General features: G+C 24.3%; 6 protein-coding genes and 1 long non-coding RNA gene across 14 annotated transcripts in view; 4 read left to right on the top strand and 3 right to left on the bottom strand.

Annotated features, from left to right (window-relative positions):
• Positions 1–1,155, top strand: part of LOC102680627 (zinc finger and SCAN domain-containing protein 2-like) — a 4,258-nt gene extending 3,103 nt beyond the window's left edge. For both annotated transcript variants that reach the window (XM_006618642.2, XM_006618640.2), the window contains exon 4: positions 63–1,155. In XM_006618642.2, coding sequence (XP_006618705.1) covers positions 63–742 — 680 coding nt within the window. In that variant the 3' untranslated portion in view covers positions 743–1,155. The remainder of the gene's footprint in view (positions 1–62) is intronic.
• Positions 1,156–1,932: 777 nt separating this feature from the next.
• LOC116185992 lies at positions 1,933–2,733 on the bottom strand. Its single transcript, XR_004150903.1, has 2 exons — positions 2,605–2,733; positions 1,933–2,273 (listed from the first exon to the last, which is right to left on the bottom strand). It is a non-coding gene; the product is annotated as an uncharacterized LOC116185992 (long non-coding RNA).
• Positions 2,734–4,742: 2,009 nt separating this feature from the next.
• Positions 4,743–10,714, top strand: LOC102680301. 3 transcript variants are annotated; one of them, XM_006618639.2, is made up of 10 exons: positions 4,743–5,014; positions 5,643–5,744; positions 6,105–6,245; positions 6,313–6,673; positions 6,761–6,874; positions 6,989–7,294; positions 7,370–7,410; positions 7,675–8,119; positions 8,192–8,236; positions 8,347–10,714. In XM_006618639.2, the coding sequence occupies exons 1-10, from the start codon at positions 4,955–4,957 to the stop codon at positions 10,392–10,394; spliced, it is 3,663 nt and encodes a 1,220-aa protein (XP_006618702.1). In that variant the 5' UTR covers positions 4,743–4,954; the 3' UTR covers positions 10,395–10,714. The 3 variants fall into 3 exon arrangements, with proteins under 3 accessions (XP_006618702.1, XP_006618701.1, XP_006618700.1); XM_006618638.2 differs by having other exon boundaries at positions 4,745–5,014; positions 7,370–7,651; positions 7,910–8,119; XM_006618637.2 differs by having other exon boundaries at positions 4,745–5,014; positions 7,370–8,119.
• Positions 10,715–11,451: 737 nt separating this feature from the next.
• On the bottom strand, positions 11,452–14,266 carry LOC102681213 (coiled-coil domain-containing protein 102A). Of its 3 annotated transcripts, none has more exons than XM_006618643.2 (8): positions 14,110–14,266; positions 13,741–13,865; positions 12,716–13,449; positions 12,386–12,611; positions 12,085–12,294; positions 11,759–12,006; positions 11,573–11,658; positions 11,452–11,497 (listed from the first exon to the last, which is right to left on the bottom strand). In XM_006618643.2, the coding sequence occupies exons 2-8, from the start codon at positions 13,849–13,851 to the stop codon at positions 11,481–11,483; spliced, it is 1,632 nt and encodes a 543-aa protein (XP_006618706.1). In that variant the 5' UTR covers positions 13,852–13,865; positions 14,110–14,266; the 3' UTR covers positions 11,452–11,480. The 3 variants fall into 3 exon arrangements, with proteins under 3 accessions (XP_006618706.1, XP_006618707.1, XP_006618708.1); XM_006618644.2 differs by having other exon boundaries at positions 13,741–13,857; positions 14,110–14,257; XM_006618645.2 differs by lacking the exon at positions 11,452–11,497 and having other exon boundaries at positions 11,613–11,688.
• Positions 14,267–15,092: 826 nt separating this feature from the next.
• LOC102681641 (negative elongation factor B) lies at positions 15,093–17,604 on the top strand. Its single transcript, XM_006618647.2, has 7 exons — positions 15,093–15,752; positions 15,853–16,020; positions 16,109–16,234; positions 16,318–16,587; positions 16,660–16,944; positions 17,045–17,245; positions 17,341–17,604. The coding sequence occupies exons 1-7, from the start codon at positions 15,144–15,146 to the stop codon at positions 17,503–17,505; spliced, it is 1,824 nt and encodes a 607-aa protein (XP_006618710.1). The 5' UTR covers positions 15,093–15,143; the 3' UTR covers positions 17,506–17,604.
• Positions 17,282–20,134, bottom strand: LOC102681514 (putative RNA polymerase II subunit B1 CTD phosphatase RPAP2). Its single transcript, XM_006618646.2, has 6 exons — positions 20,061–20,134; positions 19,841–19,955; positions 18,578–19,762; positions 18,346–18,506; positions 18,098–18,268; positions 17,282–18,014 (listed from the first exon to the last, which is right to left on the bottom strand). The coding sequence occupies exons 1-6, from the start codon at positions 20,117–20,119 to the stop codon at positions 17,870–17,872; spliced, it is 1,836 nt and encodes a 611-aa protein (XP_006618709.2). The 5' UTR covers positions 20,120–20,134; the 3' UTR covers positions 17,282–17,869.
• A 705-nt stretch (positions 20,135–20,839) lies between these two features.
• The window catches only part of LOC102681998 (CCR4-NOT transcription complex subunit 1), a 9,436-nt gene continuing 8,161 nt past the window's right edge, over positions 20,840–22,114 (top strand). For 2 of the 3 annotated variants that reach the window (XM_031511942.1, XM_031511943.1), the window contains exons 1-2: positions 20,840–21,251; positions 21,822–22,052. In XM_031511942.1, the coding sequence (XP_031367802.1) occupies positions 21,150–21,251; positions 21,822–22,052 (333 nt within the window). In that variant the 5' untranslated portion in view covers positions 20,840–21,149. The remainder of the gene's footprint in view (positions 21,252–21,821; positions 22,053–22,114) is intronic. The other variant, XM_006618650.2, reaches the window with a different exon arrangement.

Genomic DNA, 22,114 nt, shown 5'->3' on the forward strand with positions numbered 1-22,114 from the left:
TATTAAATGTAATTATTTTTGTCGCTAAATATAATTCTAATGATTTTTTTTTTTTATACTAGGTGAGAAACCATTTAAATGTACAATCTGTAATAAAGCATTTGCCGACAAGTCAAATTTACGTGCTCATATACAAACGCACTCGAACACTAAGCCACATGTATGCAGTCGTTGCGGTAAAGCATTTGCTCTGAAATCATATCTATATAAGCATGAAGAATCATCGTGTATGAGGGCCCATCATCGATCATCCACGGATAAAATCGATGGAAATGATCAAAAAATAGCATCATCATCACCAAAATCTTGTGCACCATTACCATCTTCTTTGAGCAGATTACAAACAACATCGTGTGTTACGGCATCTCCTACAAGCGTTATTGTTCCTCGCCTAGGTCTCAATCGTGATCAAAGAAATTCATCTTCGGCGTTTTCTGCGATTATTAGGCACACTAGAGTTCCCGATGCATCTACATCACCTCCACCATTGAAACGTTCTTACAGAGAGAAAACTCCAAGTGAAGAACGCGAAAGAAAAATATCTGATAATGTAACGAAGAATCCAGAATGTGTATCAAGAATGGTCATTAGAACATCCGTCATATCTCCTAATCCGGAACATCTCAGTCGCTTCAACAATGATAGCCAAACTTCTTCCAATAATTACGATTTTTCCGATCCTACGAGGTCTTCCGCATTTTCCCAACCAACGACAATGACACTTAACTTAGCTATTGCATAGATAAAATATCGAAGAATAGAAATATCTTCGTTCAAAACAATAGAACAAAAATTATGGCAAGTATTTTTATAAAATAATGGCAATATTATCATATACAGATACAGATACACCAAAGATTATTTTATACTTACGGATCAGTAAATTATTGAGACCGAATATAATTTCATAAATATGAAAGAATTACCATCCAAAAATGAATAATTAAATTGTTGCTTCGTAGAAACATAAAGACGTAATTACTTAATAACAACTAGTGTCATTCCTATCAATATTGAGATAAGTTTGTTAAGTTTTAACAAGAAACATTTAAAATTTTATTATATTTACTTGATGGAATCTTTCTGCAATGAGTATCCATTTTTTATAGTTGAATGTAGAATCAATTTTTGAAAAAAAATTTGACATAACAAATACTATAGATAGAAATCATGAATGTTATTCCATGCACCTTCCTAATTAGGGACCATATAGCACATAGTCATATTAATGATAAAATTGTGAGAGAAAATTACCAATTCCTAGTGTTGTGCCTTAAATAGTTGTACGTAGTTACAGTTTTTTAAAGACATATCATGCGTTGCATTAGGAAAAAAAAATAATTTATTGATTTAACGTGAATTGCAGTGCCTATATGCATATTACTTACCTTAGTATTAATCGTATCAGTTTTCCAAGCTCTTCCAGGCAGCTATAAATTCCTTCAGGCTTGAAACTAACATATACTAAAGTGTAAATTACCAACAAATAGGATTATAAACATTCACATAATCGTGAAATAATGTAAAAAAATATAACTATTTTTTTTGATTAGTTCATATAAGAAGAAATTTTTAAACTTCTATAATTTTACAGTACTCTGTATAAAATTTCTGTTACGCGTTTATTCTAAATATTGTATACTATAATAGTTAAATTTAAATTTAAAAAAACTATTAAAATTTAAATGAAAAAAGTACTGAATAGCAATTAAGATGTAAAAAACAGCAAATAATGTGGATAAATGTAATTTTGGAAATCACATTTTGCTGCAAATGTATATTTAAGAAAATAGTTTTATAATGTAATACATTAATTGCGTTTTTAAATACGAACGCGTATCGTCTGTGATTCGAACTTTCGTAAACGAAACTAATGGCCATATGCAGCCTAGTAGCGCCTTGATGGTATTATATAATAATTAATAATTTTTTTTTGTTTTTGATCTGTTATCGATAATCGATAATGATCTGAGTGTAAACTAGTCCAACCCGTTTTGCTATTCTAAGTGCAACTATTGAACTTTTTTGTAATATATATTCATGAAATAATTCATACATATTTTCCATTAATCATTTTCTAATTTTTCATAATTATAACTCCATGTTCATATTAATTTATATTATTATACATATTATTTTATTTTTAACTTAAAATAAAAACTTACAAAACGACGGTTGCACAAATAATTGAATGGCAGCGGTTATATGATGTAATGATATAGTTCATCCATTTTTCACAGTAAATTCATACATTAAAACATATGTTTTATAACCTGAAATGAAAAGCATACACAAGTATGCATATCCTAGTCATTAATATCAAATATAGAACATTATATTATATACATCCCAAAATGTAATATTAGATTGTATAGTTCTTTAAAATCATACGTTGTAAATAGCATTCCCTACGTTATATATTAGTATTTAGAATATATTTAAAATATAACAAATGATCTAATAGTTAGTATAGCTATAATGTATTATTGTTTTCTGTATGTCACGAACCATTTGTACATTGGAGTGCCTAAGTAAACATTTTACCAATTTTTTTATAAATTGTGCAAATATTATCTATTAAAATGAAAAAAAAAGAAATAGAACTTTTATATCGATAGATTATCCGATTAATATTCGTCGTTTCACTAATCCATTTTCCAAAACTTTTTTTTCACAAATAACTAAATATTGCAATTGTGCTTGAGCATATAAATTTGACACAAATAGAATAAAAATTCAGAAATCAGCGCCATCTGTAGAATGTAAATGAAATATATAAAAAAAGACAAAAAATAATAGAAAAAGAATAGAATAAGAATAGATTAAGAATTTTCAACATTATCTCTTAAATATTAAAGATATTTTTTTAAAAAATCATCTTTTTAAAACCAACCAAGAGATGATGTTAATTCTCAATTCTTAATTTGTTTTATTCTATGCTTTTTGACTAAATGTTTTTTGATACTCAAGAGATGGTGCTGATAGTCAATTCTTATCTTATTTCTATCCTTTTTCCTATTATTTTCTGTTTTTTTTTTTTTATGCGTTCATGGCATTCTTCTTTGTGGCATTAATTTTCGAATTTTAATCGAATTTAGTCTTTTCTTCTCTTATTATTTGCTTTCTTTTTATATAACAAACGGAATACAGAATGTGAATTAAACATACTTTCATCATTTCAAAATTATAAATATATATTATATTATATTATAAATATATGATATGTCAATCTTCAATGATAAATATTATATTCTCAGTTTTACAATGTATTTTTTTCTAAAATTTATTATTTATAAATAATAATTTATAACGATGATTAATAATAATATAGATATTCTATATTAAAATAATATAGTTTTAATGTAGTTTATTTAATATTTGAATATTGAATACGTGAATCAGATTTAAATGTTTCAATTTAGATATCTGAACATTTATTGAAAAAGTTGTAATTATCTGAATATCCAAATACTTATCCTATCTTCGATTCTTAAAATAGATTTTGAATTGTAATTGAATATTCAGATATCAGATATAAAAGATTTTTAGATAGAAAATGTAAAAATTTTAGAAAATAAATTATATTTCTTATGTCAAAAACAAATTAATATATTAAAATTTATATATTACTATATTTAATTATAACTTGTTTTATCTCAATAAGTATCTCCTTCCAATTTGAATCGATGTTTTATATGACATGAAAAAGTAATGGGGTTACATGGTCCCTGGACTATGTGACACAAAAATGCATTAGATCTCTATTCCATAATCTAAAGAAAAATATCTATAATAAAGAAAAATCCAATTATTTTTGTAATAAATATATTATCTATTTTCTATTTTTGATATCAGTTACATCCATTTGATTTATCATTATATATGTTATTATAATGTAATCAAAAAATTAATTGTAATTTTATATACAAATTTACAAAAAATATTTCATCTTAAATTCATTTTTCTTTTATTCATCAAATTTTTTTATATTATTGATGAACTATGCTATGCGATAGTTTAATAATGCATCGGAATAGAACAAACAACGACTTGCTGTATTTACCAAATGGATTGGAGTTTATAATTAGGGCAACGAAGGGGAATACATCTATCTTCGTCAGTCGATAATGGTCACATAAATTGACTTTAGACGATATCTTGTACGATTAAAAAGATATTTGCGTCTTTGAAAGTAAAGCTGTGAAAATAGTATGGTGAAATAGATTATTCTTATCCGGAATCATTTTGCGTAAATCAAAATATCATCTTTGCAATTCTATATAATTTAATATAATAATCAAAAAAAAAAAAAAAGAAATCATCTTAAAATAATACTGTTAAATTAATCACAAATATTAAAAATAAAACAAATTCTATGTATATTACTTTTTGATATTGATGATTTTAATTAAATTATAGGAATATAAATAATTTTTTAAAATAAAAAAAATTTGGATTTAATTCAAAAGTTCTTTTTCAGAGAAAATTAGATAAAAATGCATATATACTAATTTTATTTTATATTCTATTATTATTTTGTATTCTATTGTTTTTTCTTTCAATCTATCATTGCTTTTATTATTTTACTAATGCAATTTTTATATAAACATAAATTTTGTAAATGTTTTATGTAAATGTTCATGAAAACGTGATGATAAGGAGATCTGAACATCATGAGACGACATAAGATAATATATGCTTATAATGCTTATGAGACTGCAGACGCATTTACATACCGGCGTTTCTTAGAATTTCCCCTATCAAACTGATTCCCCTTCTTCACTTTAATCCAAATCCTCATAGTTCTTGATCTCTTTGCAAGATCGAGCATAAGTAAGTCATAGAAGAAATGAAAAGAAGTGTTTGGTAGCATAGTTTCGACGACCAATCTAATAGGATTATCATCAAATAGAAGCTAACAGTCACAAAGAAGAGATCGAACTAAACTAAAGCTATGCGACTAATTTTTATCATTTTAATTTTCTTTTCGGGAACAGTACTTTCAAGATATTACGTAAGTTACCATTCATTGTTTTTCTTTTTTTTATTTAATATTTGTCTTTCATAAATGAATCATTTCAAAGCATCCTTAGAAAATATTTTTAGAAAGAAGAACTATTTATTGATTTAATTTATATTTATTTGTTTTTGATTTATTAATAAATTAATATATTTTATCGATAAAAATTACATTAATATTTAAACTTAATCAACTGATAATATATCATTTATTTAAATAAACATAATGAACTTTATTTTTCAATTTTATATTAAAAGCAATGTAATTCATAAGAAATTAGTAGAATTAATAGAAATTAAATATTAATAATTATTTGAAAGACAGGTTTGGAGATCAAAGTTCATAAGATAAATTGATAAAAAATAGCACAATCTATTAATTTCTTTATTAGATTAATTTTCTTTTATATTATTTTTATTTATTTATATTTGTTAAGAAAAAATTTAATAAAAAATATTTAGGAAAATTAATATTCAAATATATTTAAAAATTGTAACTATTTTTGTATGTATAATAAAATCTGTTGTAATTATTTATATTATTAACATATTAATATAACATTATTTTTATATTTTTTTTATAAACTTTTTTCATTTCAATTATTAACAAGATTCATTCATAGGAAAAAAGACGTTTCGATCGTTCCGTATATGATGACTTTGAAATATCGAATACTCATAAATTCGCAATAAATAAACAATGGACATTTACTGATTACAAAACGGTAATAAATATTCTACTTTTGAAATTAAGAGATCTAGTGGAAAACAAGTATATAACATATATATTAATTTCTGTTTTTTTTATCATTTATGTATTCATTTATGATTAATAAAATATACATAATATAAAAGTTTTTCAATATACTATCATGTACATTAATAAATAGAATCATATATGACATTCTAAAAAAAATAACAATAATAAAAAAATATAAATACGTGCAATATCTTTTATAAACATAAAGCTATCATCAATTTGTTTCCTTTGAAAATCTCTTATGAAAATATGGCATATACCAATTTTTCATTAGATCTCTCAGTTGATCAAATTAATCATAATTGATGATTTTTATTTTTTATAGCATTTTAAAGCATATAAAGATAAAAAAGAAAATAAATGTTATATAGAGAAATTTAAAGATAAAGAGGAACTTTCAGAAAATAAAATCAAACAAGGATATAAAACTTTTTATATTTCGAATGAATTTTTAACAAAATTAAAGGTAATATTTATTTTTCATTATTATTTTACTAAATTATTATTATAAAATAAATAATTATTTTTTATAGGCATGGCAACTTGCAGGAGAAAGAATAGTTGATTTTTGTAATAAACGTAAAATTATTTTAATAGAAAGAACTGCATCTATATTAGATCCAACAAATATTCACTATTTTAATTCACTTTCTTATGAAAAATATTTATTTCAACCATCTTTGATAAAACGTGCCAAAAGACAAGTTGTATTTGAAAAAAAACAAAAATTTAATAAGAAATTTAAAAAAAATCGTTTACGTCGTCAAATACAAAAATCTCCAGGCAAATTTCAAGGACAAACGCAATCTCAGTATTTAAATATTGGTAATAATAATAAAGAAGAAGGCAAAGCTGAAGCTGAAGCTACTCAACAATCTTCACGCGCGGTTGTTAGTAAGTACTTGAAAATGTTTTTACTATTACTTAGTATTATATTATGAATTAAATATAAAATAAAATATTTAAATAAAATATCTTTAGGCGGAAAATATGGTATGGGTCAAGCACAAAGTATGTCATTAGGTAATATTGGATGTGAAGATTGTCAAAAATATTCTGATGAAAATGCTCCAGACAGATATGTTCAAATTCCAGGTATATATTAATTTTTACTGATTTTTTATTATTATTATATTATTATAATATAGATTTCAGATACTTTTATATGAATAAATAAAATACAAACATTAATTATTGAAATTATTTCAGCAATCAAACAATCAAAGAATATTATTGTTCATCCTAGTAAAATTATTCCAGGAATAAGCACTATTTATTCTGATAGAATATCTGCTAGAGGTCATATACCTTACTTTAACAATATACATGGTACTAATGGTGTGACAACCTATCCTGGTAATGTAGGTGGTACAACAAGTAGTAGAACAATTTATCCTGAAGGTGGAAGTATAACTTATCCTGTAGGTGTATCTGATATTATAACAGGTGATGATGTAACTCATCCTGGAAGTATATCTAGTACTAAAACTGTTGGTGATATAGCTTATCCTAGAGGTATATCTAGTATTCCAATTGGTAATAATATAGTTTATCTTGGAGATTTATCTAATATTAAAACTGTTGACATAGTTTATCCTGGAAGTGTGCTTGGTACTACAATTGGTGGTAACATAGTTTATCCTCAAGAAGTACCTGGTACTACAATTGATACTCATTTAACTTATCCTGGAAGTATACCTCATACTGCTATTGGTAGTAGTATAGCTTATGTTGGAGATATATCTAGTACTACAGCTAGAGATAATGTAGCACATCCTGGAAGTATACCTGGTATTACAACTAGTAATAGTGCAGTTTATCCTGGAAATATACTTAGTACTGCAACTAACGGTGATGCAACTTATCGCAAAGATATAGCTGGTATTACTGGTGACATAGCTTATTCTAAAGATCCTATACCTGGTACTATAACTAGTGTAGTATATCCTAATGATATATCTGATACTACAACTGATAGAGGTGTAATTTATCGTGGAAATGTGAAACCTAGTACTATTATTAATAGTGGTGTAATTTATCCTAGTGGTATATCTAGTACTATAGCTAGAGATGCAACAGCTTATAGAAATATACCTGGATCTACAATTGGAGGTGATGTTTATCCTCAAGGTTTATCTGATGCTACAATTGATGATGGTATTACTTACCCTAGTGTTGGTGATAGAATTGCACCTAGTACTACAACTAGTGACAGTATAGCTGGTAGTATACCTAGCACTGTAGCTAATGATGGTCATAGTCAAATTATAACAAATTCAAAAGCAATTGCAGATGCCAAAATTTATCCCATTGGACAAATACCTTCAAAACAATTCTTTGGTAAAAAATTTTACTTTATTAATAGAGATAATAAAATAGAACGGAATATATATCATAATATTGGTTCATTAGGAACTTTACCTGGTCATACTGCACGTGGAACTACAGATATTAGAGGTATTTATTTCATGATACTATTTTATGATTGCAAAATCAAATAAAAAATTTATATTTATAAATTTATTATTGAGAAAAAACAAATAAGACAAATAGAGATATTATATTAGAAATTTCTATTACAGTTCCAAGTGATGAAGCTACTTATTCTGGAGATATTATTCCAAAAACTACAGGACATTTTATAATAGGTGATCAAACAAAAATTAGTGCTGATGGTAGACTTCAAGGATCTGATCGAAAAATTAAAACTGATCAATCAGGAATTTCTTATCCCCATGGCATTGTAAGAATTCAATCTCCTGAAGCAGGAAAATATCCCAATAGTCAAGTAATACCAGGTTATTCAATGCAAGAGCAATATCCTAGGATATGGCATGATAATAGAGGAATTTTAACTATAGGTCAAATTGATAATAGACAAAATATAGAACAATATCCAAATGAAAAACAAGGTATTAAACAATATCCTATACAATATCCATTAACTGGAGAATCGTTATCGAATATTAAAGAAGTTCCTCAATATTATCAACAATCTAATACTGGTTTACATATAGAAAATGATAATTCTAATTCTCAAGCATCTAGTTCCGTAAAACAAACAGATTTAGGAACTCAAGCAAGTGCATCTGCTCAAGGAAAATTTGGACAAGGTACAGCTCAATCTCAAGTAACAGGTACTTATAGCGGTTCTGGATCATTCTCAGCTCAAGCTGGTAGTACTGATATGAATAAAAGTGCACAAACAGAAATTAATGGTGATAAAGAAGGTGCTGTAAGTAATGCTCAAGCACATGGTGGTTATGGAAAAAGTCAAGCACAAGTACAATTAAATTCAGAATTAGGTGCTACAACAACAAATGCACAAAGCAGTGGTTGGAATCATGGTACAAATTCTCAAGTACAAGCAAGTTCAAAAGGTGGAATGGCGGATGCTCAAGCAAACGGTGAAGGAAGTACTTCAAGTCAAGCTCAAATTGGTTTCCAACCATATCTTAAAACAGATGAAAAAATTGAAAAATATTTAAAACCGTTTCACGGAGGTGGAACAGCTTCCGCTCAAAGTGGAACATATACAGGGCAATCTCAATCTCAACTTGAAGGATCTTTTCAATATGGAATTACTTATACTGGTGCTGCACAAGCAGGATCAGGATCTGGTGCAGCAGCTTCTAGAAAACCATTTAATTTTAATCTTACAAATACTGAATTATTTAAATCATTTAAACCATCTTATGGACAAATTGTATCAAAAAATAATAGTAAAATATCAAATATATCATTAAATACAGATTACAAATATAATCAAGACAAACTTCAAAGTTTGCAAACTAGTTCTAGTTCTCAAAGAAAAGTTATTATTAATTTAACAAATGTTAGTTCACCAAACATTGTAAGCAAACCAAATCAATCTACTGAAAAATCACAAATAGATGATACAATATATGATGATTATGAAGAAGAATATGATGGTGAAGATTATAATATCTCACCAATACCAACTTCAAGTCCAAAAATTTCACAAATTTATACTGCAGAACAAAATAATAGTAATCATCAATCACAAGCAATAAAAGTTGCATCTAAAAATCAATACAATTTTCATATGAAACAAAATACAAATACAGCACAAGTTGGAAATATACTTCAACCTGGACAATCATTATCAGGATATACTATACCACCAGGTTTTCGTGGTAGAGTAACATCTATAGCTGGTAGTGAAACTATTGCTCATGGCAATGGAAAATCTCAATCTCAAACAGTTTCTTTAATTCCAAAGGAATCAAATGTGATTTATAAAATTAAATCACCTATTTCAGAAATCAGATCTCTTAAAACTAATCATGAAAAATTAATAGAAAGTCATAATTCATCTAAACAAAATCAAAAACATCAAACTTCTACAGAATATACAAAAGTTACTCCTAATATATCAATAAAACCAAGTTATTATACAATTACAAATAGTGTAGCTGGTAAAATGGATGATAAAAATTCACAGAGAAAATATGAACATCGTTATTATACTAAAAGTTCAACTTGTGGATATTTTACATTCTCTTGTAATATTGTGTATGGTTCTAATGGTAGAACAAAAATTTGCAAGCCAAAAATGCCAACATATCCTGATGGTACACCTATGAAATGTTAGGTCAATAATGATCATTAACTTTGAAAATTTTTATATTATTTACAAAAACTTAATTTTATTTATAGATTATTTTATATTTTATTAATATTAGAAATATTTTTTTATTATTCTTCTTGTTTATCTTTGCATCAATATTTATGATCATTCATATATCTTATGAATGTAATCATATTCTTACTATTTCTTTTACATATACACATATTACATATCATTTTTTATTGAGGTACTTGTATTGAGAGTATATTATAAAAATTTAATGTTACATCAATTTTTAATATTTATACTTTTTTATCAATAAAACATATATTAAACAAATAAAAGATTCTATTTTCTATTTGTTTTTAGATATGAATTATATATCAATCAATAAATATATATTGAATACATTTTTTTCTAAATTCATTACAATCAAATATAAATTTAAACAGTTTTTTAAAGTATTTTCTACATAATATAGATATACATACATTTACGATTTTTTAGACCTTATTTGTTAACACAAAAATAATAAGTATAAATATCAGGTATCATAGACAATACATATAATCTTCCATTATCTAACTTCACCAGTCTTTAGGTAAGAGGCAAAATTTGAAATTACATTTATGATTTAAATTATATACATTATTTATATACATAAAGTAATAATATTTAAAACATAATACATTGGAATGTGAATTTACAAATAAAAAAAAATTTCAAATATTTACAAAAAATATTTTATAAAAATATTAATCTTTTTATATTATAAAAAATTAGAAAAAAATTATATACATAGTTATATGTAAAATTAATAAAAAAAAAAAAAGAAAATTATCTATATAAAAGAAAATTATATATAAATGTGAAAAAATATAATTTAAATAATAATACAATACTGAAATACATAATAACTTTTCATTATTTAAGTTCAGTTATTAATTATTCTATTTATACATTTAATAAGATTTTATATAATTCAAAAATATTGCTACATCAATTGATGTATTTTAGAAAATGTAAAAAAAAATTATTTTTCACATTCCAAATTTCATTTATCATTTATCAGTCAAATTAATTTAATATAATTATTAAAATAATTAAATACTAGGCTTGCTCAAACTCTGAAACAATGTTTATAAAATATAATTATTATATTTCTTAAATTAATATGTAAAAAAAGATATACCAAAACTTACCATTTGTTAATTTACCATTATTAGTTGTACATAATTTTTCTTCAAGAGTCTCTCCTATTCCTACACCAACTGTGTAAGAATCAGTACTGATAACAAATTAATTGTCAGTAACAATTCTATAATTTAATTAGAAAAATATGGATATATGATATATTAAGAATATTAATAGATATTTTTGCTATTTACCTATTTCGAAAATGTTCCAATTGTACATTAGCTGATTCTAATTGTTCTAAAAGATCTTCATTTGCTCGTTGCAATTTACGAACACTGTTAGTTGCAGCATCTACTTCATCTTGAACTGCAGCTAATTCTTTTTTCAATTCTTCTACTCTTGCTCTAACTCTTTTTACTTCTGCTTCATATTGTTCTGATCTTCTCATAGCATGTGAAAGTTCTGTTGTTTTTTCTTCCAAAGATTTTTTTAATATTGTCTAATAATTAATTTAATTAGTACAATTACATACTTTTATTATGTTTAAAATATTATATTTAAAATACATAATACAAACCACATTCCTAACTAAAAATTCTTGTTGTAATTGTCTCGCATCATTATCTGATGTGGAAACAGGACGTGACCGTCGAGATTCTATCCTTTCTTGTAAATCATTTAATTCGTTACGAAGTTGTTTGTTTTCACGTTCTAAAGAAATTTTTTCTGTTTCTAAACGTTCTCGTTTTCCCCATTCGGCTGCATTTTCTGCTTGAAGTCTTTCTAACTAAAAAATTATATAATTATAAATAAATAAAAATATATATGAATATTGTAAATATTGTGTGTATAATGCATAAATATGTATGTTTGTTTACTTCTGCTCTAAGTTCACACAAACGACGATTCATTCCTTCTCTACTTGAAGCTTCATCAATTATACCAGCTTGAATATCACTAAATTCAATTTGAAATCGATCTTTCAATTCAAGTAATTCTCTTGTAATTTCAGCTTTACTTTCCTCTAATTCTTCACACTGTTTTCTTAATTGCATTATTTCTGCTTTTAATTTCTCCATACCATGATGTAATGAATTTTTTTCTCTGTTAAAAAATTTTTAAATAATTTATTAAGTTTATTTATTAAATTTAGAATATCAGTAAAGAGTTTTGTATTAATGAATAATAATAATTTTTCATATTCTTACTCTCTTTCTGTAGATATAGTTTTTGTAGCTTCATCCAATTTATGTTGAAGCAATAATATTTTTTGTACATAAGATTCATCTGTACATGTTTGTAATGAAGATTGTTTTTTTTCTAAATTATTTTCTGTAGAATTAGAATCAACTAATCTCACAATATCTTTATCTAATGAATAAAGGGAACTATCTTTATATATTTCTACAGCATGCTTTGGCACTGCACCTTGTAATACATATTCTTCAATATCTCTATCTGGTAAAATATTATGACTTCCTAAGCAAACATTAGATTCATCAAGTGAAACTTTACAAGAAAGTAAATCCTTTTGAGAATTTACACTTTCACTCTGTTCTACATTATTATAAAATTTCAATAATTCATTAATATCTAATGTATTTCTTAATTGTGGATCTGATTCTAAAACTGTAAAAATTTGTTGATCAAATTGTCCAGCATGTTTTAATAATACCATATGTATTTTTTCCATTTCTTTTTTTAACTGCTCATTTTGTAATTCAAGTTCCTGACATTCATGTTTATAACTATTTGCATCTTTTACAGCAATTTCTAATTTTGCTCTAAGCATTTTTGCTTCTTCTCTTGCCATATTTCTTTCATTACGTACTTTACTCCATTTCTCACGCCAATTTGCAGTACAATCTGACCACCATCTCATTGTTTTTTCCATCTGTGCAGCTCGTGCTCTTGCTTCCTCAAGTTCTCTTTGTCGTAAAGCCTACAATATTATTATTAAGCAAATAATTTATTGAATACTATTTTATTATAATTATTTTATTATAAATTTTAATTTATAATAATAATAATAATAAAATAGTAATTATAATAACATATTAAAATAAATATGTAATTATGTCAAATATTTATTGTTTAAAAATAAATGAAATTTAAATATTTTTAAATTTTCATATACATCAAATTCAAATAAAAATAAAAATAAATAATTATTTTTCAACAAATAATTTATTTTTCAAAATAAATTTTTCTAACTTAAAGATAAAAGTATTACCTCTTTTGTTTCCCATTCACTATCCACATAACGTGATGAAGATGGTACATTAACATCATGTTCTCTCATATATCGTCGAGAAGACGTTCCACTAGTTGTTGATTGTGCCATGATAACCTAAAATGCTGTTTTTTTTATAAATGAATATATATTAAAAGTAATTTATTTCTTCTTGAATTGGATCATTTTGCAAACTTATAAAGAATTCTACTATCTTTTATATTCACTATCTTTTCTATTCACATCATATTTATAATAATAGCAACCTAAATATAATTTTTATATAATTTTAATCTTTATATTATATCACATATTCATCTGAACTTCAGATTGTGAATTGACATTTGTATTATCTATATATAAACATACCCATGTATATATATCTATAGATATTTCGAGAGATAGAATAAATATACGTATTCTTTCTCTCTACAAACTTGACAGAGAATTCTTTACAGCACACAGCAATCTAAATATGACGTCATTGAGATACAGAGATTAATAGTAGAAAGGAAACCATTGAGATGGAGAAATGCGTTGCTTAGCAACACGACGCGATAGTATGATGCCATCTAGTTGATGATATGATGCACTACATATACTAAAATATACTAAAATAGCAGATAGATAACGTCGATGCATAGCGTTGTTAAGTAACGCATTTCCTCTATTTCAATAGTTCCCTCTCTACTACTTTCTAGATTAGTAGCCAGGAAGTTGAGAAAAGAATTAATATAGTCAGCATTAATCAGTGAACTTTATATTGTAGATAAATGAAATTAGGATTTATATTGTTACGTTATTATATTGTTAGTTAGACACGACATGATATAGATATAAAAGTGGGAGTGGATGTAATTCTCTCGAAAAAAAATTTTTGCGCCAATGCTTTTAGTATCCTAATAGTTGCCGAGACAAGAACATAAAAGTGACAATTTTGATTTTCAATATTTTATTGATATCACACATAAGTCGATGTAGAGAATTATCCGACAATCTTAATCTACATTTGATTTAAATAAATATATAAATTAAATATAATGTTATGTATTAAGAAGAAATTATATAAATTAATTATACAGTGCAGATAAAAAACATATATATAGAATTTAAATAATTTAAAGAAATACATATAATTTAACATTTCTAAATTTATAATATTGTAATATGCAATGTTACATTAACAATTTCAAATTTTATAAAATTATTTTAAAAAGTATTTGCAGTAATTCACAATTATTTAAAAAACAAAAGATTATATTCAATAAATAATTTTATTTGAAAATGAAGAATATTTGATAATAATATTTTTTATATTATAAAACATAATTTTTAAAAAATTATATTATAAATTTATATATATTTCATTCACGTGTGCAAAATTATTAACTATAAACAAAATAATGAATACTGTAAAAAATAATTGTGAAATTGGAAATGGTTTAGATGATCTTGGTATACCTGGACAAGGTTTTTTAAGAGATGCCTTAACAAGTTGTACAGATCCATTAAAAGCAATTGAAGAATTTCAATTAGAAAATGGTATTCTACTTCCATCTTTAAGACCTATGTTACCTTTGCTTGATCTTCATGGAGTAAGAAGATTAGATTTTCATGCATCAGTTCTTGAAGAATTAAGAGAAAAATTAATAAAACGAATCAATGAAATTGGGACAGAAAGAGCAGATAAAGGTTCAGCAGGAGACAGAAGATTAAAAGAATTATTATCTAAAAGTTTTCCTGCTGTAAGAGTTACAGCATTAAGACCAGTTGTTATGTGTATTTTAAGAAATACACCACATATAGAAGATAAATATTTACGAGTACTTGTTCGAGAAAAAGAATTATATAATGATGCAGATACTGAAGTTAAACGTCAAATTTGGAAAGATAATCAAAGTTTATTTGGAGATGAAGTTTCTCCATTATTTAGCCGATACATTATTGAAAAAGAACAGATACTATTTGATCATCGTAATTTAAATAGTCTTTTTTTTATGCCTTCTCCAAAGGTATATTAAAAATAAATATTTATAATATAGAAATCTTAAATTTTACAATATTTTTAACAAAAATTAAATTTTATAAATTACATTTAATTTATATATTTAGGTAAGAAGACAAGGTGAAGTGGTACAAAAATTAGCACATATGATTGGACATAGTGTAAAATTATATGATATGGTATTACAATTTTTAAGAACTTTATTTTTACGTACAAAAAATATACATTATTGTACATTAAGAGCAGAATTATTAATGGCCTTACATGATTTAGAGGTTAACTTATATATAATATTAAATTATTTATATAAATATTATATAAAATTGATATATTATATTATATCTTAATATTTAATATTTTTAGGTACAAGATATTATTTCTGTTGATCCATGTCATAAATTTACTTGGTGTCTTGATGCATGTATTAGAGAAAAAAATGTTGATATTAAAAGATCCCGTGAATTACAAGGTTTTCTGGATAGTATTAAGGTATATAATAAAATTAATAGTATTTAATAATAAGTATCTCTTTATTAATTGATAGAAAAGTAAAATAATCTAGTTTTTTACAGAGAGGTCAAGAACAAGTATTGGGAGATTTAAGTATGATATTGTGTGATCCATATGCAGTAAATTTCCTTGCTAGTAGTGCCATTAAAATTGCACTTCATTTGATAAATGGTGAAGCATTACCTAGAGAAAATGCAGTTCTTGTACTATTACTCAGAATGCTTGCATTAGGTTTATCTGCTTGGCAAATGATTGATTCGCAAGATTTTAAAGAACCAAAATTGGATAGTCAAGTTGTAACAAAATTTTTACCTGCACTTATGTCTTTAATGGTAAACTTGTTTATGAAATGTAATAAATAATTTTAAATAAATATAATAAAATAATAGCAATTTATTTTTTAGGTAGATGATCAAATAAGACAATTAAATTGTAAACTTCCACCTGATGAGAGAGAAAGTGCAATTGCTATAATAGAACATTCTGGTCCTCCTCCTGATGCTTGTCAAGCATATGCACAACTTTCAGGTGTTGCTGCTGTTTTATCTATGTATTATGCCTTACATGTAGGAGGTGGTGGTGGAGTAGGAAAAGGAAGAGGTGATGCTAGAGGTCTAATGAGAGTATTAGCTACTTTACCAAATTGTCAAGCACAACGTGCGTTTGAAGATCCCTTTTTGCACACTTTGGTGAGCTTCAATTAAATTTTCAATTAAATTTAAAACTTATGTAATTATTAATAAGATAAGATAAATTTAAATAAAATTGTATTAAATTGTTTTTTTATAGGTATCTTTATTAATATTAAACATGGCTGATGAATTTTCTAATGAATCATTTTGTACAGTTATATTTGATGAATTTTTTCTAGCTGGATTAGGTAGAGATAATGTTACTCGACATTTATTAAAATTACTTTGGTACATTCATCCAAAATTACCACCGACTCGTCTTCATACATTAATGAAAGCACTTCAGCCAACTAGTCAGGTAATATAATTTATTTTAATTAAGAAAAGAATATAATTTAATATCATAATAATTTTAAATATTTATTATACTATAACTGACTTTTATAATTTAAGCATAATGAAGCAGTACATAATCTTTACGAAGCTTTACGTGATAAAATTGGAAATCGTTCAACAGAAGATCAATTAACAACAACAGCACAAATGGATACATTAGGACTCGAATGTCCACCTTCTCCTCTTACTGGTGTACCTACACCATCTTCTTGTTCATTATAATAACAAATAACAATAATATATTATTTAATTTTGTGTAATTTTCATATTGTGTATCTTTTTGTACATTCACGAATATAACTTAACAATTTAATTTGTAAATGTGTTTTTATTTTATACTTTATTGAATCATAAATTCAAAAAATAATAAAAAAATTACATAATTTTAAATCTAATATAAATAATTATTCAAAATTATATATTATTATTCAAAATTATAAATTATATACAAAAAATATATTTTTCATTTATATTTCACTTACATTAATTAATAAATATAAAAATTTATATCTTCAACATATGCAATATATAACATATAACAAAATACAAAACAATTTACAAGATTAATATTTATTATTATATATACTCAATCTCTATTATTAATTAGTTCCATTATTAATCTTTCTAAATAATTTGAATCTAATTTATATGACATTAAAATCATTGAAATATACATTAATGCTTGTTTGGTTGATAATAAACATTTCAGTTCTGGATCTATCATACTCAACCTAAAAAAAATATAACAAAGTATTAATAATTTATATAACAATTATATATTTTAATATTATAACCATTATATTACAATACTTGCATTTTAACAATAATAAGACCCACAAGAATCCATTCGGCTGTTTTAAAAATAACATTTGAAGCAGATAATGAAAATGTATTAATTAAAACTTTAATTAAAGTACTTTTTTCACTATTGTATACATATTGCGATAATTTATTTTTAGTTAAAGCATTAAATAAATCAGGTAATCTATAACAAGAAAAAAAAATGTAAAATAAATATTAATATTTATACATCTATAAATAAAAAATATTAAAAGATCATACATTTTATTAAGTTTATCTAAAAATATTCGACGTCGAAGTATTTTAGGTGCATGTGCATCTATTAAAGGTAATACAGGAGTAAAATCATTATCTTGTTCAGTAACTTCTATATTATTTTTATGATTTTCTATAATCATACTTCCTTTATAAAATGCTCGAACCTAAAAATAATAATTATATCAAAAACTATATATTTTTAATATAATTTTCAATATTTTTAAATTTTATTTACTTTTAATTCCATTCTTTTTCCTTCTTCTTGAAGAATAGATAAATGAGGTAATGGTTTTAAAATATTTGCAGTTAAATCTATACAATCATTTTTTTCATCTTCCATCTGTAATTTATTCAATTTTTTACATAAATGCAAATATCGATCATGTTGAATTATATTTTCTAATAATTGATTTTTAATATCTTCTATTCCTGTTAATAAAGCAATAGTATCTTTAGTAATCCATTCCTTTACATTATGTTCAATATGGATTGTAAGATTATAAAATTTATTATTATCTGATTGTTCTTCTTTAACAGAATTTTCTTTATATTTTTTATATTTATTTTGTTTTATTTTTTGTTTACACACATACATAAGATCTTTATCATCAATAATACTATCTTGTGTTATAATATTTGTATTGTATTCTGTTGCTGATGTTTCAAATTTCAGTTCATCCTTTTTTTCACTTTTTATATTGTAATCTTTATTTTCATTTGAAAAAATAACATCATTATTTACATTTTCAGTATCTTGAATTATTGTATTTATTTCATTATCTTTTGAATTATATATTTTTTTAACTATATCATTATTTACAAAGTTTTTAATACTGTTATCTTTTGAATCAATGGATATATTTTTTATATCTTTAGATGTTTCATTCAAATTTTTTGAAAATTCTTTGAAAACAGGTTTTTTAATGATATTGATTGTTTGTATATTTTCATTAATTTGAGAACTTTTATTTATATATTCATTACATGTATTAAATTCTGAACATTTATTTGAAAGCATATTTTTTCTGCAATTTTTATTGTTTTTTATATATTTATCTGTGTTTTCAGGATTCAATATCATTTTTATATCTTTCACATAAATTTCATCTCCAACTACATTTTTTTTAAATTTATCTTTAGTTAATAATATTTGGAATTCTGGTATTTCTTCTTTATCTCTTAACCATAAAGGACTTGTGAGCATTTGTTCTAAAAGATAATTAGAAGCTCCATAACAATATGAACTACAAAAATTTTTACGCCGAGTTATATCATAAACTTTGTTTTTCTTTGTTGATATGTGATATCGTTGATCTGTTATTATCTTTAATGCATTATCACATAATACATAACCACATAATTTAATTATGGCTCTTTCTTCAATCACATCTTCCATATGATTTTTATTAATATATTTTAACTAAAAAATGCATAAATATTTCAAATAAATATTAAATAAATTACTTAATTGAAATTAAGTATCAAAAATTATACTTACATTACTTAAAAGCCATTGAGAATCAATTTTTGATTCTAAAAGTTGTTCAACAATTGTAAGAGCTTTAGCATCACATTTTTTTTTTTTAATTATTGCTAATTGCATTTCTGCCTTACTTAAATAAAAATAAAATAGATCATATAATATATTCTATTCCGTTATATTTATATTTTTATTTCGTTTTATTATATTTTTAAAAATACTTATATAAAAATCTTACCTCATTTTTTTTTTTATTTTTTTTCTTTCAAATGTTTGATTTCTTATAAATATTTCCATTTTCAAATATTAATTATAAGAAAATTTATATTATAAGTAGAAATTTGTATTATCACGACTTTTTCTCGTACATTGATCTTAAGAGTTTTGAGAATTTCTCTTTCATTTACAAATGAAAGACATGCCTGGAAAAAGTTACAGTAAAAAATTCCTATCTTTTATGGAAATAAAAAAAATAATAGAATAATCAAAATACATATATATTATGTAAAATATTATATATAAATATTACATATTATTAATATTTTCCTTTAAATATATAATATATTTTTAAAAAATTTTTTAAAATTTAAATATAAAATAAAGTAAATATTTTTTCATGATTTGATAACATATATAGTATTTATATTATTGAATACAAGATCGCTATTATTACTTATTTTAATATATTTAATGTTAATTTTCGAATACAATTAAACAGAAATTCATAATTTTATTTCTATTTTGGAAAATATTTTAATAAATATATTTATTTACTAGTGAAATAATAATCATATTAAAGTTGATCATCTTGTCACAATCATTTAATCAAAGACTTAAACAAATTTAGTTGTTTTTTAATCGATATAATTATAAAATAAAAACATTGGTTTCACATATTCTTTATAATTAAATATATATAAATGTACTTTATAACTATGTAAAAATTAATAATATAAAATATAAAAATGCAATAATAATTTTGGTTTGAATGTTAACGCTCTCTAGTGATGATTTAAAGAAATATTCAACCGGTTGTCTTGTAGAGGTAGAAGTCTACCGAAGTAGATGGAAAAAGAGACCAGTAGAGTGTGACTGGTTGTATGGTGTGATCTTGAAGTAGTGTTACGTTTTCAGTATTATCTTGTTGTGCTCGCCATGACGTTGGTTTGAAATTGTATTTCAAAATATTAATCCCGATGTTGGTCGCAGGACTGTGCCAATGTAGTTTTCATGCTTTTAACGAGGAGAGAATCCGGGGAGGCAATTCGTGGATACCGAAGAAAGCTTCAAACACGTTTGAAGCTTTCGAGGTCGTATTCATGGAACTATGAACCTGGACTCGTTGTCTTTTACTTTGTCACAAATCAGTTATTTGGTTGCGAATTTAAATAAGAAAAATTTTCGGGACAGCTGCCAAGAAATATCAGTTGTAAGTAGAAAAAAAACCTGTTGTACTACTGCATCTCTTATGTCCACCCCTTCCACCTTCTATTCATCACACGCCGTTCTCGAAACAGCGCAATATGCTTTGTGAATATTATTACAGATTTTATCTAATTTTAATTATTAAAATAAAATATTTTGTTAAAAACAATAAATATGGATTTACATACAAATTAATAGATTTATTTTATAATTATTGGCAATTGAATATTCACGCGGCATGAAATACATCTTGAACTTAGCCTCTTTCCGTAATTTGTATGTGTTCCAACGTATTATTTCGAACGAAGAAACTCTGTATATTTTGCAACTCTTCTTATTGAAAAATTATTAAGAATAAAAATTTAATTTAACAAATATATTTTTCAATATATTTAACAAAAATAAAAGTTTTGAAATATTTATTTTGTTCAAAGTTTATAATAATCTTTCATGTTTTATTTTTTTATTGAACATATAATAATAATGTCATAGAAGTCATGTTTAATATGTTTATTTTTATATAGATATTTCATATATCGTTTCTCTATTTTAAAATTTTTTTATTATATTATAGCTGGTGCAGTGGAAGGGTTTGGAGGCAGACAGACATTTGCTGCGCTCTTTACTCTCGTGCATCGACTTTTCAACAGGAGAACCTCCAGAATCAAGTGCAAAAGATTATTTTCAAGTGCAACTTCTAAAACAAGAGTGTACTAATCTTCTTAGCAAACCTTCTTTTATTTCTAATCTGTGCTTTGCTATAGATCATCCATTTCATCAACAAAAGGTTTATTTTATTTTTTATGTAGGTTAAGATTATATCAAAAGTAATATGTATGTGTATATATATATATATATATATATATA

This window comes from Apis dorsata, unplaced genomic scaffold, assembly GCF_000469605.1.
Source record: "Apis dorsata unplaced genomic scaffold, Apis dorsata 1.3 scaffold_365, whole genome shotgun sequence".
Lineage (NCBI taxonomy): Eukaryota > Metazoa > Arthropoda > Insecta > Hymenoptera > Apidae > Apis > Apis dorsata.